Below are 19,573 nucleotides of genomic sequence, written 5' to 3'. Positions count from 1 at the left end.
GATCTCGGTGTGTTTTGTGGTGACGTTCTGCCAGTGCTTAATTGCTCTGAGCCTGAGTAGATGAATAGGAAGACGGATAGGGAGAGGAAGGGAGTGACTGTGGAACCAGTGAGAGAGTTAGATTTGGGGGGGGGGATTGTGCACATCATGGGGGGTCAGAAATAAGTGTTGGGGTTCGGAAATAAGTGCTGAGACTGAGCCTTAGACACAAAATAATCACTGGAAGCTGCCCTTCAAATTCCTCGAGGCGTTGGAAAAATTATATATTTATCAAACAACGAGGTCCTGCATGCTAGTTCGTATAGTGCCGAAGGAGCATTGGGCAACAGAGTGCTGTGGAGTCTGTGTGCTCAAATACAGCAATGCAGGGTTCACCCAACATCACAGGATTGACAACTTGCTGAGAGTGCGCATTAAACGGTCGTTGTATGGCGCTGAGGGTCACACATTGCGTTTGTCCCTATATCATTTGGTATTACGTTGTATGTATATAGCCCAGCATTACAGCGAACAGCTATCAATCCAACATGCTATGAATGTACACGGCTGTGAAGTAACGGGGGGAAAGAACTGGGTGTTGCAAGGAGCGCTTATGATTCCTACGTTGTGTACTGTTTTTGAGCATTTCACCTGCTAATTAAAGGAGATACTTCAGCCATTTTGTTGTTTCAAAATGGCCGGTGGCCGTGACACTGCCTGCTTCAGAGTGAGGTGTTACTCGATTCCCTCTTGGGCATTTGCATCCAGTGCGTGACCTTGACATGTTCTCAACACCTTTGCCTGGCAGTGGCACCTCCTTTTCTCAGTTCTCTTCATTACAGAAAACTTGCTTGCATGTGCCTCTCCCTGGTGTGCCCGTGCAGCGGGTTTCATCCAGAGGCCATTATGTAAAGGAGGAGGTACAGTTTTCGGGAGGGTTCAGATATATACCTCTCAACTCACAAGTAGGGTGGGCAACTTTACAAAATGGTTTTGCAGGGCACTTTAGACGTGATAGCGCATCAGCTGCAGATAGAATTTTAAACCTTACACAGCACAAAAAAGTTACAAAACTGTACGTAGGGCCATTATACATGCAGGACACCCATTTGTAAGAGCTCTGCGGCCCATGTGGGGCAAAATACATGCAGACGTCCTAATTTGCCTATGCAATAACACCAACATAAGTGACTTCACAGAAAGGGCACTGCAAGAAGCACCATCAGACTTTGATACTCGGAGGCACCACGGAAGTCACTTTTAGTTAGTGAGGGATGGAGTCCCTTGGACTCCGAGATAACTCCTATACCGTGCACGGCCATGCCACCACTGCACCCAAGTTTGTGAAGGGGTTTTCCTGGCTCCAAACATAGTGTCTGTGTTATTGTCCGATTCTGTACCTCACAATGTGGCACTCACATTCTAAGACGCCCCACAAAGGGTCTTCAGGGCAGACACTGAAAAGGACACCCTCAACACGTCTCCTTTCTCCAGATCCAATTTCTGGATGCTCTATTCTGCCACCGAATAATGGTAGCAACCCAGACCAGAGGGCCAGAAATTGAGAGCACTATCCCACATTTTAGTAGCGGGACAGGTGAGACCAGAAAGCATGCTCTTGCTGGCTGTCTAGCACTGTCTAGCATCTAGGTCTCGCACTGAGCCGGCACGGGCTGCCCACTCTGGAGCCATTTTATGGGGATGGAGTGGTTGACTGTATCAAATGCAGAGGAGAGATCAAGTAGAATGAGAACAGCGGGTGAGTTAGTCAAGAGATGCAAGCAGTTCTTCACCGGTGTTCAGGAGAGCAGTTTCTGTGCCTCTGGATGCTCAGAATCCAGATTGATGGTTGTGTAGGCAACCAACGAGCTCAGTATGATAGGTCAATTGGGGGAGAACCAGCTTCTCCTGGAGTTTCCCAAAGAAGGGAGTGATAGAAATGGGGTGGTAGTTAGCCGTACAGGAGAGGCCGACGTAAGGTTTTTTTAGAAGGGGGGGTGCACAAGGGAGCGCTTGAGGGAAGAGGGTTAAGATCCAGTACCAAGAGAGTGATTGCAGAAATCAGCAAGCGCATGGGCAAGGGAGCCGATGTTGTCCTTAATAGTTCTGGAAGAACAGGGGGAGACCTGTTCGGATGAGACCTTCATAGAGTGGACAACCCTAGGGACCTCATCCGATGTGACAGGAGAGGAGGAGGAGAGAATGGCTGAGGGAGGATGAGAGGCAAGGGGTTGAAGGGGGATGAGAGAAGGGGAGCAGAGGGGGGGAGAGAAAGAGTACTCGGGATATCATTGGTTTTTGCAGTGAAGTGGGTGGCCAGTGCAGTAGAGGGCCTGGAAGTGGAGGGGCGAGGTGGAGACTGCAGAAGGATTGGCTAGTTCCTTACAGATTTGAAAGAGTTCAGCCGTGTTGTTGGATGCTCCAGAGACGCGAGCCTGGATGTAGGCCTTTTTCTTGGAACAAATGGAGAGACGATATTGCCTTTTGAAAAAGGCAAAAGGCCAGTTTGTCAGAGGATGAACTTAAGGTCTGCCACTTCCATTCAGCAGCTCTGCACTTGCGTTCCAGGGCTGCTAGAGTCGTACCAAGTGTTACGTTTGGTGGCCTGTTTCAGGTGGATTCTCATGACTGTGGCAAGAATGTTGATAGTTTTAGTGATGGCAAGGTTAGGTTTCGGAGAGCAGAGTCTGGGATAGAGTCTGCAGTGAAAGGAGAGAGGTGGATGAAGGTGGATGCGAAGGCAGCAACTTGCACTCATTTCATCGGGCGGATGTCCGTGAACGAGGTTCGCAGAACTGGAGGAGGGGTGCGGACAGAGGACCGAGAGGACCCTGGAGGGAGGTGAGGAGGGAAAGGTCTGACTAGGAGAGGGGGTGGCAAGAGGGTAGAGGGCAAAAGATCAGTGTAGATAAAGGCATCAAGAGTGTGTCCAGCTGAGTGGGTAGGACCAAAGGGGAGAATGGTGCCGGGTTCACGGAAAAGAGTAGGAATCATGATAGAGGAGTCAAGGTGGATGTTGAAGTTCCGCACAAGGAGGAGTTTAGAGGTAGATGTAAGGAGAGAGGAGGAGAAATCGGCTCATTTTGAGAGGAACCGGGAGATGGAGCCAGGTGGGCTATAGATTGTGGCCATGGTCAGGGTGGAAGTAGGAGAGAGGACCAGCTTGCAGACTAGACTATCGGAGGAGTATGGTTGGGTGAGTATGAGGGATACGGGGACACACTCGGGAAAGATCAGGGTAACCCCACCACCAGTAGGGTTAGGGCAAGGCTTAGAGGTGATCTTGTAGCCATCGGGGAGAAGGGAGACAAAAGCAGTGACTGAGCTGGCATTGAACCACGTCTCGGTAAGAGCAAGGATGTCGAGGTCAAGGTCTTTGAGAGGAGGCAGATGTCAGCAGAATGTTTGATAGCAGAGCGAGTATTAAGCGTGGCAAGATGAAGCTGGTCTCTGTCTTTGAAGGTTTTCCGAGGAGGGCTACAGGGATGTGGTACACCAGTCGGAGGAGTAGGTACAGAGAGAGAGGAAGGAGTAGCAGGTGTAGAAAGGACATTGGTGAGGGACGGCAGGCACCTGTTAACGAGGAGGAGGTTGGGTTTAGGACCCTGAGCCATGATGGTGCCATTGCAATAGACGTTAAGGATACACCTTGATGATGAGAAGCCCGCCAAGAGTACTTCCCATATAGTGCCACCATTAATGGGTGAGGATGAGTAGGGAGAGACAATAGAGATAAGATGAGGGAGGTATTGGAGGGGAGGGGTGACAGAAAAGAGGATATTAGTGAAAATCTGTCCGGAAGACAGACGTAATGACTATGCTGTGCTGGAGACAGAGGAAGATGTTAAGTTCAGGTAGGCCAGTCATTATGCCCTGTGCACCAGCAACAAAGAGCAAACACACACCAATGTTTACTATATATGTCTGACTCTGTCCCTGCAACCTCTGAGCAAAGGGTCGCAAGGGCAGAGGCGGGGGTAGCAAGAGGGGAGCGAGGGGCTGCAGCTGCTACCTAATACAGAGTCCAGGTGAAGTTACTGCTGTTCTACATGCCATGCAGGCTCCTTCACAGTGGCTGTGCACGAGATGTGTGGATTGCTAAATACCAGTTTAGTGGTGTCTTGCAGGATTACCCTGTGAGTTTGTTTGTATATGCAGGGCCACCTTAAGCACTTTTGGGGCCCGGGGCACAGACACCATGGGGGGGCCCCCCTCCACTGAACCAAAGAAATTAAGGTATCCAGATATCTGGTCACACCCCCCTCATCGCACTCAAAACACATAGGTTGATATGCTGCATCACAGCGATCAAAATAGGCAAGGGTACTCCCTTTCAGTCCCTTTACACTCTTCATTCCTGCTATAATCAGAATGACAAGGACATAGCATTTCAAGGTTACCACAACGAGGGCTGTTGTGTTCTAGTATAGGTACAGGACACATTTCATCAATAGGAGCCACAAGGAAGGTATACAGGCCATATTATAAACACAGGACACAGATTGTATCAAAAAGGTGCACATAATCCGGAGTAGAAAGATGACAGATTAGTTGCCTCACAAAAAACAAAAGTGCTCAGGCATGGATACCGGAGACCAATGGGAAGCAAAGAGGAAGTTACATATACCATAGCATAGATAGTGGATGAAGATTAGAAGCTACCAGGAAGGTGTCTGTATCCAGACCAATTGAGATTAGCAGAGGGACATGGTTTTCAAGCAGTATTGCCATTAGAGAGCAAAGAAACATGTGGCTGTGGTATGCAGAATATCAATGCTCACTATTAATATAGAGGAAGGAACACTATAGCCACTGAAATGCATGAGTGAGGCTGTTTTAAAGATCAAACTCTGAGAACAAAATCACTCTGAAGGGCGACAATTTTTAAATGTTTAGAGACTGGCAATTTAGGTAGGTTTGGCAATACAAGATTAAATGAGATGGCCAGGATGACACATTAATTAAGAGGTGAAGCTGGGGATTTGCACCCACTCTGCAATGTCGCACATTAACGCTTGCTTTTCAAGCACTTGCAATCAACGAAAATAATCTCATTTTATAGAAGGGACTTGGACATTTTTTAAAACAAAATGTTATGGAAGTGTATTATAAACGGGAATGATTCTAGCTTTATTGTCTCCATCATTAAAGGAAGTATATAACTAGCAGCAAAATTCATGTGATTTTAATAGACTTCATCTGAGTTTCTCTTTTGTATTTTAAAGCTTTAAATACACTTACACAGGCTTGTGAAATTGCTATTTATAAACACGCACAAAACCTTTGATTTGTCCAAAAAAAGCGAAATATTTTTTGTGTCAAATGAGCAGACCTTAAAATAATCTGGTACGCTCTCTTCTGTCTAGAACCCCTTCTAGTCAAATGACCTACATAAAAGGACGATTCGGTAATGGGTTAAACAATCCCACCAGCATGTGAAAGGGGAATACTTTTCACAGTAGAAAGCACAGTCATGTCAGTGATATAATATTAATTGTCCAGGATCACTGTATTGTTTGCTGGCAAAGGCAGCATACAAGCATGAGCGCTTAGGTTCCAAAGTCTTGAATATGGATACCTAATTACCTCTTGGACAAATACTTTATGCTCATCATAGGGGGTGGATACCTAGGTTTTACAAGTCCCCATCTGAACAAACCAATTTCTAGACCTTCACCACATTGATGCTTTGTTTTTATAGCAACTACTATCTGGTGCATGTACATTGCTGATAATAGAATGTGCTACAAAACAAAGTACATATACACGGTAGTTTTCAGCTTCAAATAGGAAATGATGAGTAGACCTTGCTGGAATTTAGTATTGTAATCTTACATATTAACTCAGATCACGCCGAACTATCTTCTGAACCATTGCCGCACTCAAATTTATCAAAAGCATTTCCACTGGCTTTTGCACATGATCAGTATAATCCCGACGGAAAGGTGATAATGCTACAGGAATTGTGTCTTAGTGAACAAACTATGAATACCACAGTGAACACATAATTGATCAGAGCAGAATGCACTTGTCAACAACAGACCGACAATAGGAGTAAAGCCCCAGCAGAATGCCATAAAATAAAATAGTCTGACCTGTGCTATTTAAATTAGATAAAGAATGGCAACCGACTTATTTAGATTAGGCAGCCTTGTGGGGCCCTCTCCACAGGTTGGGGCCCCAGGGCAAGTGTCCCTTCTGGCCGCCCATAAAGACGTCTCTGTCTATGGCACTAGGAGGTTCAGTGATTAGGAACGGAGCGGCTACTGCAGGCCTTTGGTCTCGAGGGCAGTGGTTCTGATCAAGGCTCAGGTTGGTAATTGCATTTTAATCTAGAGAGAGAGCCTGCTGAGCCAGCCAATGAACAAAGGCCTGACTTAAGCGCATGGGTGGACTGGGTACTAAAAGTGTCCCTACAATTGTTTTTCAAAGTGGCCTCATTACTCTGCGAGTGAATGTCGCTAAAAAGCCCAACCCTTATTAGTGGAGTTTGGGGAGGGGGGGTTCTTTGTCCAAGAAAACTTGGGTCAAAATAGTGCATTTTGAAGCACATTTGTACCTATATAAGAATTAAAAGTAGTTAAACATTACAAGCACAGTGACATAAAACTTTTGTTAAGCTTGAGGAATAAAGCACTAGAAGTGTTATAACAAAGCTTTATAACAAATGGTGGCAAGAGAGTGAGAAGTGTGCCTGCTGTTAGGCTGTGATACTCTTTGGAACGTGGAGAAATGACCCGAGTGCAGGGTGGATTTTGCTGCATTTGACTCTGTGACCTGATCCTTCTGTGGCAGATTGGCAAGCCTCTGCTTGGTGCAGCACCCCCGTGTGCTACTATTACAAAGCCACTTCCCAGCGCATAGCGCGCGCATGGCAAGTGAGTGAGGAGTGAGCCTGCTGTTAGGCTGTGATGCTCTTTATAACAAAATCTTTGCTTCAAAGGGATGTGTGGGAGGAGAGATGGAAGAAGGGGGTTGGGGTGACAATGAGATGGTGAAAGGAGCAGAAACTACTGTGCCCTCACAAGGGCTCATGGTGTAGATGCCTGCTAGGGAGTCGACAGTTGCCTGTAGGCCGGTTCCCCACTGCTCACTACTAAAGTGAAAGTGCCTCCCTGGCGCCTCAGTCACTGTAATGGAGGGAGGCTGCACCAGCAAGGGCAGCATTGCTGCTCCCTGTAGGCAGAGACTCCCGTTACTGAACATGTAGGAAGGCCCACACCTGTCACTGCAAGTCATGCCTAATTCTGTGGGGACAGGCCATGGGTGCTACTGGGCATTTTAGGATGGCCTTTCCTGTTAATGAAGTGTTATAGTATGTGATTGGGTTTTATATGGTTCCCTGATGCTATTCTGACAGACTCTCAGGACCTGTAAAGATGGATTGGGTTTGGTTATTATTATTATATAATGTGATTGCGCAAACATAGCTCAGGTACCCTGGTGCGCTACCCAGGTCATAGAGCTTAATATTGGTAGCGAGAATTTAACAAGTCATCAAGTGAATATTATTAACTAGTGGAAAAGCCTAATGTGGAACTGGCTAACGTGCGTAAAGGAAAGCATTTTCAGAGTGTGAATATATTATGTGTTGCATTTTAACGAAATGTATGTTAATGGAAAATAAATTTATTGTAAAGGATCTTGCACCTTTTACGTGGAGGAGTAGTAACCTCAAACGAAATTGCACAGAATCTGTTGAAAGTTCAACATAGTACATATGGCCAATTGTTGTATCTGCTCCTTATTGTCTTCGATTCCACTTAGGGTTTTGGGCTCAAATATATAATGTTGAGGGATGTCAGAGTAATACAATTCACATGCAGCATGATTTGAAGTAGATATGAGATCATAAAGTAAATTGAAGTCAGTTTAAAACGTACATGAAGAATATTATTGATGTAATTATACATACCTAGAAATATTACAATAATTACATAAGACATATGTACATTCAACAGCAAAGTCATTTTGTTAGAGAAATAGTGCTTAATCAAATGAATTCCTGTATGTTTTTATTAAATGTATATATTTTCTTAGTGTATGCAACTTGAAGTATGCTGTTAGGTATCCCGTCTTGGGCCTTTTCTGCAGCTAATTGTATGTTATTTATCATTATTGAAATACACATTTTGTCCACCTGGAAGATGAACTTGAAGTCTAATTGTTGTATGCATAAGGCAACAGCTCCCTCTAGTGGTGATAACAGGCGAAGTGGACAGGATGGCTTCAGACATGCATACTGGCCCTTTTTTATATAGTATATGATGATAAGCGCAGTACAATATATGGATGGGGTTTGTGCAAGATAGCCAAAGGCTAGGTCACACCAAGGCTTTGTTGGAAGACTCGAGCCATATCTTTAGTTCTTTACTAAACAAAGAGACTTGGAGCAGCCCATATTGCTACCGGGATGAAGTTCTAGAGGACCGGCGTGTGGATCGAGAAGAACTGTTTCCTAGTTTTCTACTTGCAGGCCAATCTAGTTTTCAGCCTGTTGATGGTCTTACTGTGAAATGTCTGTCTGCAACCTGATGTTTTTAATTTGGCCATCAGGTAGGCCGGCATTGTCTTGCCGGTGAGGCACATGGTTTTGAACCAGATCTTAACCTGGAAGGCGAGCCAGTGTAATTCAAGCAAAGTGGAGTGATGTTGTAAAATTGCCTAGAGCGAGTGATGAGATGAGCCGTGGTGTGGTGGACCGCTTTGAGGGGGCCACATGAGTAGCGAGGCGCTCTGTGAGGAGGGTTTTACCCCTATCAATATGCAAGATCACTAGGACCTGTGCCACTGTACAGACATCCTGGGGTGGGAGGAACCGTTTGATTTTGTGCAATATAGCGATCTCATACCAAGTCGTTTGAGTCTTTTTCATGATATGTTGTTGGAAGGGCAGATTGCTATCTACAATGAATCTTAGGGATTTCGTTGAGTGGTTATTATTACAATAATTAAAAAAGAACTTGCTTTCCTGAAAAGGTGGGCGTCTATTCTGGAGCTTTTGGACGCTATGCACTCCTGATGGCATAACATATGATGGGCTTTGAACAGTGGAGGGGTTCTGGGGAATCCCCTGCATACCATCTCCAGGTAGCACATTGCCTGGTGATCCAGCATTTCTTGTCTCCAGTGCCCCCTGCGCTCCAAGGCGAGATTGGTTAATGTAACCTCATTACAGAGGGATAAAGCGTACTCGCGGCTATAGGAGTCCCCCTCCACTAAAAATGCAGCGCCAAAGGTCAATAAAGATCCACACACAGTGATTGTGAAAAAAGTTTGAAATGTATTCAAAGTGCCCTTTTTTGAGACGCGTGTTTCGGCGATGAGCTCGCCTTTTACAATCAGGGCTGAAGAAGGTGCACAGAGTCATAAGTCAAAGTAGACATTTCCATATTACATAAAGTGAATTCATCAAATCAAATGTAACTATCATAACAGTTGTTAAATGAGTAGTAAAATCAACAAGACAAATTGCAAACAATGAAGATTCGTAATGGCATAGAATGTATCACAGAAAAACAGGGAAGGGGTAAGGGAAGGATTGGTATGGGTGGGAAAAGATAAAATAAATTGGCAGTGGGAAGAGAAAGAAAAAGAATGTAATGCATTAGTTAGGGGCACATAGTAGTACTAGATTTGCTACATGATAAAGTCTATAACATTGATAATATATATTTCCTTATTAATGGGAATGGGATCTTACCTATTAGGTATCAGAGTTAGTCAGTTTTACAATTAGTTGGTTGCCTTGTTCATGGGATAAATCCCGCCTGTGGAGAGGATAGTTATATTAAATAATGGGGTCCAGGTAAGTACAAAGTAATGTTGAGTAACTGTGCCATGGTTACACCGCGAGAATTTTAGAACGCGAGTTGCAGAGACCTTACTTAAATAATATTAAGTGTGCTCGATCTGTTATTTGTAAAGAATAAACGTATTATCAAATTGTTGATTAGCGCTACAGATTCCCATATAGTGCAAAAATATACATTAGGGGTCGTTCACAGCTTTGGGAAACTTATCCACTACACCCGGCACACGCCACACTGTAAACAGTGCCGCGTGAATGGTGCTGCCACGTGGCACAATTTTTGCAAATACACTCATGAGATTTGAGGACCCCTAATGTATATTGTTGCACTATATGGGAATCTGTAGCTCACATCTTAAAATGATGCAAAATCGGAAATTCAAAAAGCATCAGGACTTTATTAGGCTGCTGTAGGCGACGTTGGTTTTGTTTAATCTCCGATCATGGCTTCCAAAGTGATTTATCAGAGAAATTGCAGTTCCAAAAATACTTTGTGCCATACACAGTGAAATGTACTTTGACTTACTCCAGACTTCTAACTAGAAAGGGGTAGTCAATTCACAAAGAGGTTGCTATAAATTAGAGTTAATCTAACTCAATTGTGAATTGAATTGTCGTCTCCCGGTTTAAGTGAAGGGTAAGTCAGAGTAACTTCATTGTGACTAGGCACCACTTGCTTTTTGGTTTAAAGAGACATAGTATAAGAACCGAGGAAGGTTTGCATTGCAATGCGTGTAGCCTATTCACACCATTTCTAAATTACTGTTCACTGTTTTGTTTCAGGAATTGCCACATCTGCCTGCTTCAGACTATGATCAAGAGCTTGACCTGGCCCTGGCCTTATCTCTCCATGAAGCAGATCTCACGACGCAAAGCCTACACCCTCCTATTGCACAGAATACTGCTGCACGTTTTGGTGATAATCTGAAAACGTCAAGTCCACCCTCCTTTGCATCTGTTGTTGGAAGTTCTTTTGGAGAAAAGGATAGAGAGACGCAGAGCTACGTACCCAACCCAGAAAGGCAAAGTTTGAATTGTGGGCTTCAGGAAGGAAACTATTCTGAAAAGGCGGGAGGTCCTGCAAGTGAAAAACGAGATGCGATTGGTTTTGCAAATGCCTATCAGGGTCAGCCTGAGCCAGAAGACTGTGTTTTGGACTGCTTCGAAAATGGAGGGATTTTTCCAGTGCAAGCCCTAACGGACCCAAAAAAAGTAAAGCACACGCGACAGGGTAAAAAAGGAAGGAGAAAGAGGACCTCTGCGTTGTTGAGGAGTCCGTCAGCCAGGAAGCCTGTGGTGGTCTGGTTTAGAAGGGACCTTCGCATTCATGACAACCCTGCATTGATGAGCGCTCTGGAACTTGGTGCCCCCGTTATTCCTGTATTTCTCTGGTGTTTCAGTGAGGAGAATGGTGAGAATTTTACATTAGCTGCTGGTGGAGCCACACGATATTGGCTCCACCATGCTTTGCTCCAGCTGAACCAATCCTTGTTAGAACGATATGGCAGTCATATTGTGTTCCGGACAACTCTCTCGTGTCACCAGGAGCTGGCATCGATTGTGGAAGAAGTTGGGGCAGACACAGTGATTGTAAATTCGGTTTATGAGCCATGGTTGAAGGAAAGAGATGAGCATATACTTAAAATGCTGCAGAAGAAAGGAGTCAACTATAGATTGTGCCATTCCTACTGCCTGTATGAGCCTTATTCAATTCGTACTGAAGGAGTTGGACTGAGAGGTAAGATTCTCTTTGGAATTGGTCACAGCCATTGTAAATTGTAATTGTTTATTTGTAGAGCACTTATACACAAGTGAAGTGCTTCAAAGCGCTCAAAGGCGGGAAGGGGGCAAGGGAATACAGACATTCTTATGGCTTGAAGATTCCGAATGATTTACAACAGTAGCTAGCATACTAGGCCAGAGGCAGATCTACTAGCAACGTGCTTGACCAAGAGTGAAGGAAGAAGGTGAGGGGCAAGAGGGAGTGGAGCATACAGATCAATGAACTACAGTACTGGCCTGGCGAAGATTCGTGCTGCTTGGTAGCAATGCGCCTATGCTTGAGTGTTTCGAGCATGCCCAAGATTGAGGGGCGGGGGACGGAGGGAGGACAGACAGACATGAAAGGCCTAGAACATTCAAGGTCAGGACGTGCAAGTGCGCAAAACAGGAAGTGTGAGGGTGGGGAAGGGGGACAAGTGCGCCCAGTCTAACGGGGGCCTGGGTTAAGTGTAGAGTGGGCGCCGCTCTCATGGAGCATATTTCAGTAGTGCCAGGCAGGGTGCAGAGGCCCGGAGGCAAGTGCAGGACTGGTGGGGGAGCCTGGGACCTGTGAGGTTCTGGAGGTGCACCAGGCGACTAGTCCGCTAACTGAGCCGGTTGGGGAAGAGAAGGCAGGAGGGAAGGCAGCGAGGAGAAAGGAGTTTAGCAGGGGAGAGAGGGAGAGAGAAGGAGGAAGAGAAGAGGTAGGTCTTGAGGAGTTTCCAGAACTTAAGGATTTCTACTCCAAAACGACCTGCAGTAGCTTGGTGGTTGTCCATTCGCATGTAAGGTCCCAACAAATACATGGAAATGTAAGTGTTTTAGTTTGTGATAATAATTACGTGAATGATGTGAGGAGACCAGTAAGCAACTGATTTCTTGTTCTTACTTCACCTTTGTGTAATATTGAAATGCTTTTATTTTTAAAGGACCTATGTGAGTACCACCATTATGTGCGCCACGATACCCTTCCGTGGCACCTGCTTCACTAGTTGTCATGCCCTTTTGCTTCAGTCAACAGCGTACCTGCTGACTAAGAGTGTGATGTCCTTGAACAGTGAGAGCATCCCAATGGTGGTCACTACTAAAGCCCAAAGAGATGGACAAAAACTGGGGGAATCTGGCCCAAACTAGCTCATTGGTACTTCAAAAAGTAGCTTAAAACATTTTGTTCACCAAAACCTACTTGAGTTGATTCCTTCGCTTATTCGCTTATCTTTGTCCAGCACCTCTTTTTTATTTGGAGATGAGTTTATCGCACACACAGTGGTGATATGGAGGCTTAAAGGTCTGTACTTTTGTATGCTCATAGGATAGACTCCAACGAGGGCCACCCCCGTCCCCTATCCGTCCAAAGTCAATACATGGAGCACTAGAGAGTTGAGTTAGGTAATAATACCACCTTTTGTATCAGCGATATGAAGCTAAAGGATTTTGGCATGAACCATTATATTAAACATGATATAAAAGATATCACCTCTTCTCCTTTTGCGGGCCTCATGCAGCATCAAGTGCAGCATGGAGTCCGATGCTTAGTTGAGGACATGGGATGAGTAGTGTGCTTTCCTGGATTTGTGCACCTGTGCTTCTATAAAGTTCTGCCCAATGCAGCTTATTACATGAAAGGAGATGGGCGTTTTATTGGGTAGGTAGACAGTAGGATGACTTGTGCAAAAGGCTTCCAGCAACCTGTGTACGTATATTTTAGGAGCCCTCTCTTTTTAGTCCGACAGGTTCATGGATAAGTGAGGTGGGGAGTTGAGCTGGACGCTAGCCCTTGGCCCCCCAGAGTGCCTAAATACATGCAGGGCTATTGGTAACACTGTCCCTGTGTTAATATTGACCAGCCTCTGTCCTCGCCATCTCTTTTTCATTTTCAGAAAACACAAAGCACTGCAAGCACCTAAGGAAATCTGACGAGAATCATAGGTCCAGGAAAGAAATACCAGCTGATGGGAAACTATCACTACCAGGGGCCGTGGCTAAGTTGCCATGCAGTAGGACGTGGTTTCCAGGAGCTCCTGCCGATCCGAAATGATCCTGTGCAGAAATAGATGCTGCAGTGTGCGTTTGTGCACATAAACTGGACTTCAGATACCTAACGTGGGTGTGAAGATCCGTGTGCAAGCTGGGATCCGGAGATGGAGAAATGAAACAAAGCAGGCTGATGGAAGTTTAGGGTCCTGCGTGAGACGAATGTAGCAAGATGGCAGACACAGTTGGACAAAGGACTGGACAGCAACAGGGCAATGCAGCACGGAGGGACGGCTGCCAGTCACTGGTGGATGCATGCGACCTTATAGGAACCCTGCCAGCGGGTCCGCAGTAAGACCTAGTCTAGCCAGAGATTGCAATGTGACAATGTAACAGTAGATGCGCCACTCTGGACGAGATAGCTGAGACACTGCCACAGAACGCTGTGGGTGACGAGAGGCAGGGGCCCCACATGGGAGAGAAGCGCCAGAGGGAGAACAGCGGGGCATGTAACAAGGAGGAACGTCCCTCAGTGTTAGCCGCATGCGGAAGAGGCAGCGCAGCCGGCACGGTCAATACGCGTATGAAGCTGCATATGTGTGGGCAGAAGTGGCAGTGGCCATAATAACACCAGCACCAGCAGACTGCGTCACAGAGCCCGAACATCGGGAGCACAGTTGTCAGTGGGCGGTGGGATAGGCCGGTGAACACTGCGGAAGACTGAAGATGGGACAACCAGATATCGAATAGATCCTTTGAAACATCTATAACATCAGCGCCTGCCCTCACTGACGCGTACCCTGAACACCTGGTGCACAGAGGGAACAGGCGGCGTGTGAAACCAGCGCAGATTGTCACGGGCCGGTTGCAAGACAGTGGAATAAAAGCATTGACACACAGTGAGGGATGTAGTGCAATCACACATCCATGTAGACCATGTCCTGAGCACGGTTCCCGCAGGGATGGACAAAAGAACCGCATACCAGTAAAGTTCAAGTACCAGCAGGAATCTGGGCTGTGGAAGCGACAAACCCAAGGGTACACAAAATCTTACAGTAGCCCGGAAGAGGCCAGTTTCTCCAGCATGGGGTCTGGCATGGATTCACATGCTCATGAATATTCCCCGTCGTCAGGCTGGGAATCCTCGGTAAAGAAAAAACCAGTATCAGTTTCGTTTCTGATCTGTCCTTCGTAGTAATAACCAATCACTGGTCTCTGCGTCATACTGACCACAGCCAATGACTGCCCTCTACCTAAGCACCGCCTCTGGCAGCCATCTTCAGATTTTTACCGCACGTTCATGTGTTGGGATCCTCGTGCTATTGCTCTCGAGCGTTAGTGCTATTTTTTCACGTTTTTTCTCAAAAACTTCGTTTTTTCGGTCAAAAGAGCCTCAAGCTCCACCGACTCTCCATCCGATCAACGGGGACCCGTGTCGGATTCGTCTGCGCCCCTCAAGGGTGAAGATTTCGTCGAGCTATGCTTTTGGAGGACTCCAGAAGCTTCTCAGGCCCGGACATGGCCCAGGAGAAGGGAAGCTCGACGCCCGGAAAGCTGTTCAGGATCTGCCCTGGATGCCAGCTGCAGAACGTCTTTAAGGAGGACGAACACTCCTTTTGTCTCTACTGCTTACATGAGGACAAGACGCACGTGGAGAAGGACTGTGCGTTTTGCGGCAATATGTCGGAGCGGACCATGAAGGACCGCCATCAACGTCTCGCCAACTGGCTGGAAGGGAAGAGCCCGTCAGGCGAGAAGAAGAGGAAGAAATCCGAGCGGTCTTCTAAGACCTTTGAGGACGCCCCGGCGACAGGGGTCCAACACAAGGCCAAGCACCGCGAGTCCGCTGGCACCGGGAGCGCTGAACGGTCGGGCTCTGCGGGCGCCAGGCAGGGCCCACCCTCCCCGGCACCTTCAGCCACGAGCCAACGCTCTGGGTCGGGTAAGAGGAAGGGCGAGCACCCGGCGAAGCTCCTGGAGAGGCCCCGGTCGAGCTCGAAGGCCCCATCGGAGGGGGAGCGAGGCAGTGTCCCCCCCCCTCAAGGATAAGGCGGTGAGCGCACCTAAGGTGGTGAAGGCCTTAATCCATCCGGCCAAGCCCTCTATCGATACTGTCGCGGCGGCCCTGGCTCAGCCTGTGGAGGCTACACCAGTCCTCAGAGTCTCCCTGCCACCTCGGAGGGAGTCCTCTTTTGTGCCCATCGATAGGACCCCCGTGAAATCCCCGGCGGGGAAGAAAAAGGGGGGGCAGGGCGTCGTCGTAGATTCGGCCTCAACCTCGGAGGAAGAGCTGATCGAGGTCTTAAGCCACGGCCTTGGCGTGGAAGAAGACCGGCCCGTCGGGATGGATCCCGACGCAGGTGACGACGACATCGTCGAGGGTGCCGACGGGGCCCCTGATCGCCCGTCGGATTCCCCTCTGCCAGCGCCGCAAGACAACTCGGCGGCCATTTTGTTGGCTATACAGTCCTTATGTTCAGAGATAAGGACGAGACTACCGTTGCCGACGGAGGAACCTCTCCCGTCGGGGGATCCTGAACCGGGACCTTCTGGTGTTCCCCCGCCCAAGAAAAGAAGGATTCACCCTCCACCTCCTTTTCAGCCGTCGCGCCCCGTCCAGCCCTCCTCCCCGTCCACCCGAGGGGATGATACGGGGACTGACACGGCAGCGACGGGTACGGACGACGAGGTATACGACGAGGATCTACCGTCATCACCTCCCACCAGGGCTTCTCCGCCCGACGAGATTGGATCGTTCCACTCCATGATCGCCAGGGCATCCGAGCTTTTCCAACTCTGCCCTGAGGAGAAGAAAAAGGAAGGATTCCTTTATCAACGGCGCGAGGCCAAGAGGAAGACGGTCCTCGCGGTGCCTCTACTGGACAACATTTGGGATGAGGGCCTCGCCCTCCTCAAGAACCCTTCCACGACGCCAGCTAGAAGAGACCGGTACGAGAAGAAGTACCGGGTCCCGGACGCGGCCCCCCTGTGCCTCCGGGCGCAGCCTACCCCGGACTCCGTCGTCTCCGCGGCGGCCAGGAAGAAAGCGGGGGGGGTGCGGCCTCCACATCGACTTCCCCACCGGACGGCGAGGGAAAGAAATTGGACGCTATGGGACGCAGGGTCATCTCGTCTGCAGCGACGACGATTAAAGCGGCCAACGCCTTGGCTATCGTGGCCCGCTACGACAGGGAGCTATGGTACAAACTGGCTCCCCTGCTGGACTTCCTACCGGACGACAAGAGGGCGGATGCCCTGGAGATCCTACAGGAAGGTGAGGTGGCGTCGGACCACGCCATCACTATTGCGACGGACATCGCCGACACTGGGTTTCGCCAGTTGGGCAAAGGCGTGTGCCTTAGGCGGCGTGGATGGCTCAAGGCTACGGACTTCCGTCAAGACGTAAAGACCAGAGTCCTGGACATGCCGTTCGATGGGAACAACCTGTTTGGGAAAACAGTGGACGATTCCCTTCAGGCCATTAAAGCGGACACTGAGACGGCCCGGGCCCTTGGGGTTCTGCAGCAACGACGGACGCCCTTTCGGAGCAGCGGAGGCAAGGGCGCCTCCAAAGGTTCCGGCGGCGGTTTCTCCACCTACCGTCAAGCGGCCCGCTCGTCGTCTCAGGAGGCCTACAGAGGACGAGGCAAGTCTGGCGGACCCCGCCGTCGTCGCCAAGGAGGTCAAGGCGGCAAAGCCTCGTCGAAACAGGATTGAACCGGCCGTGGGGTCGGGCCCCCACCGAAGCACCCCGGTGGGAGGCCGGCTGGCGAGCTTCGTCAGCGTGTAGGAGTCCATCTCCACCGACCGTTGGGTGCTGGACGCCTTAGCCCGGGGCCACGCGCTCGAGTTTCAAAGAAGGTGCCCGCGCGTCCCCCCCGTGGCCAGGAAAGAGCTTCACGTCCCTCAGCTTCTCCTGGAGGTAAAGGCGATGCTCAGGAAGGGCGCCATCGAACTCGTCCCAAAGAGGCTTCGGGGCTTCGGAGTTTACTCGAGATACTTCCTCGTGAAGAAGAAGACGGGAGGATGGCGCCCCATCCTAGACCTGCGACGTCTGAACAAGTTCATCAAGGCGCAGAAGTTCCGGATGGTCACCCTCCAGCACGTCCTGGGTCAGCTGGAGGAAGGAGACTTCCTGTCGTCGTTGGATTTGGAGGATGCCTACTTCCATATTCCCATCCTAAAGGGGCACCGAAAATTCCTCAGGTTTGTGGTCCAAGGGCGTCACTACCAGTTCAAAGCCCTCCCATTCGGACTACGGTCGGCACCCAGGGTATTCACCAAGTGCCTTGCACCGGTGGCGGCGCAGCTGCGCCGCGAGGGGATCCACGTCTACCCCTACCTGGACGACTGGCTCATCCGAGCCAAGACGAGGGAGCTCGCCGTGGAGCACACGGCAAGGACCGTCCAACTTCTCACGGACCTGGGATTCTCCGTGAACTACGCCAAGTCCCACCTGGTACCCGCGCAAAACGCACTGTTTCTGGGAGCGAAGCTCGACACAGTGTCCCTTCTGGCCTCCCCGTCAGAGGAAAGGACCAGGTCCATCCTGGGCAAGGTACAGCGGATGTTGGTTTCCGACGCGGCCAAGGTGAGGTCCATCAAGTCCCTCCTCGGAATGATGTCTTCTTGCATCTACCTCATTCCCATGTGCAGGCTCCGGATGCGCCCGTTGCAGGAGTTCCTGGACGCGCGCTGGATCCAAACGACGGGCGGCTTCGAGGAGAGGATCACACTCGACGAGAGTTTCCGCCGAGCGGTCCGGTGGTGGGGCAACCGCGCGCATCTGACGGCGGGCATGGACTTCCAGACCCCAGACCACCAGGAGACAGTGACCACGGATGCCTCCCTGGAAGGGTGGGGAGCGCACACCGAAAATCTGCACGCTAGAGGCCTTTGGCTCCCGACGGAGAAGTCCCTCCATATCAACGTCCTGGAGCTCCGTGCAGTGTCCTGGGCCCTCAGGTCCTTCCTTCCGTCCCTCAAGGGCAAGGTGGTGAGGATCTTCACGACAACACCACCACCATGTTTTACATCAGGAAACAGGGCGGAACCAGGTCCCCAGCACTGTCCAAGGAGGCGCAGGACCTGTGGCATTGGGCCATCGCCCAAAGGATGTTTCTGGTGCCGTTTCATCTGGCAGGGATAAAAAACACCATCGCCGACTCGCTCAGCAGGGAGCTGCGCTCGTGCTACGAGTGGGAACTACGGCAGGATCTAGTGTATCGCCTCTTCCGACGGTGGGGCACACTCCAGATCGACCTGTTCACGACGGCGACGAACTCCAAGTGCCGGAGGTTCGCCAGCAGGTTTTCCCAGGCGAGGAGCATGGGCGATGCTTTCTCGTTCCCCTGGGAGGGCCTGTTCCTCTACGCGTTCCCTCCTTTGCCACTGCTAATCCGGCTCGTCAACCAGCTCAAGAGGTCACGGTGCAGGATGATCCTCGTCGCACCTGCGTGGCCGAGGCAGATATGGTTCCCGGACCTTCTGGACTTGTCAGCGTCCCCGCCAGTCAAGCTGCCGGTGGACGCGGATCTACTCTCCAGGGAAGGAGGCGCCATCCTCCACCACGACCCGAAATCGCTGAACTTGCAGGCCTGGCTCCTGCAGCGCTAGAGTTTGGAGGATACGACATACCGGCCGACTGCAGAGAGGTTCTTTCAAAGGCCAGGGCGTCCTCGACTCTTAAATGCTACGGACACAAATGGAAGAGGTTCTCTGTCTGGTGCCACGCACAGAAGATTAACCCTCTACGGATTACGGCTCCCCAGGTACTGCCGTACCTGCTGACGCTGGCCAAAGCTGGACTGGCACACGCGTCCATCAAGATTCATCTTGCTGCGATCTCCCGATACACCAGAACCACGGGCCGGGCGTCCTTGTGGTCTCATCGTCTGGTGAAAGAGTTCATGAAGGGACTGTTCAGATCGTTCCCGCCGGTGAAGGCTCCGGCCCCGGCGTGGGAGCTCAACGTGGTGCTGACCAAGCTCATGGGACCTCCGTTCGAGCCTCTCTGCACTCGGCCCCGTTGAAGTTTCTGTCGTGGAA

General features: G+C 49.5%; 1 protein-coding gene across 2 annotated transcripts in view; it reads left to right on the top strand.

The window, feature by feature from the left end:
- Positions 1-19,573, top strand: part of LOC138455450 (deoxyribodipyrimidine photo-lyase-like) — a 392,352-nt gene that overhangs the window by 45,813 nt on the left and 326,966 nt on the right. For both annotated transcript variants that reach the window (XM_069607107.1, XM_069607108.1), the window contains exon 2: positions 10,574-11,528. In XM_069607107.1, the coding sequence (XP_069463208.1) occupies positions 10,574-11,528 (955 nt within the window). The remainder of the gene's footprint in view (positions 1-10,573; positions 11,529-19,573) is intronic.

This window comes from Ambystoma mexicanum, chromosome 1p, assembly GCF_040938575.1.
Source record: "Ambystoma mexicanum isolate Mex_15411 chromosome 1p, UKY_AmexF1_1, whole genome shotgun sequence".
In the NCBI taxonomy this organism is placed as follows: domain Eukaryota; kingdom Metazoa; phylum Chordata; class Amphibia; order Caudata; family Ambystomatidae; genus Ambystoma; species Ambystoma mexicanum.
The sequence above is the reverse complement of the archived record's forward strand: the minus strand, read 5'-3'. Positions and strand labels throughout refer to the sequence as shown.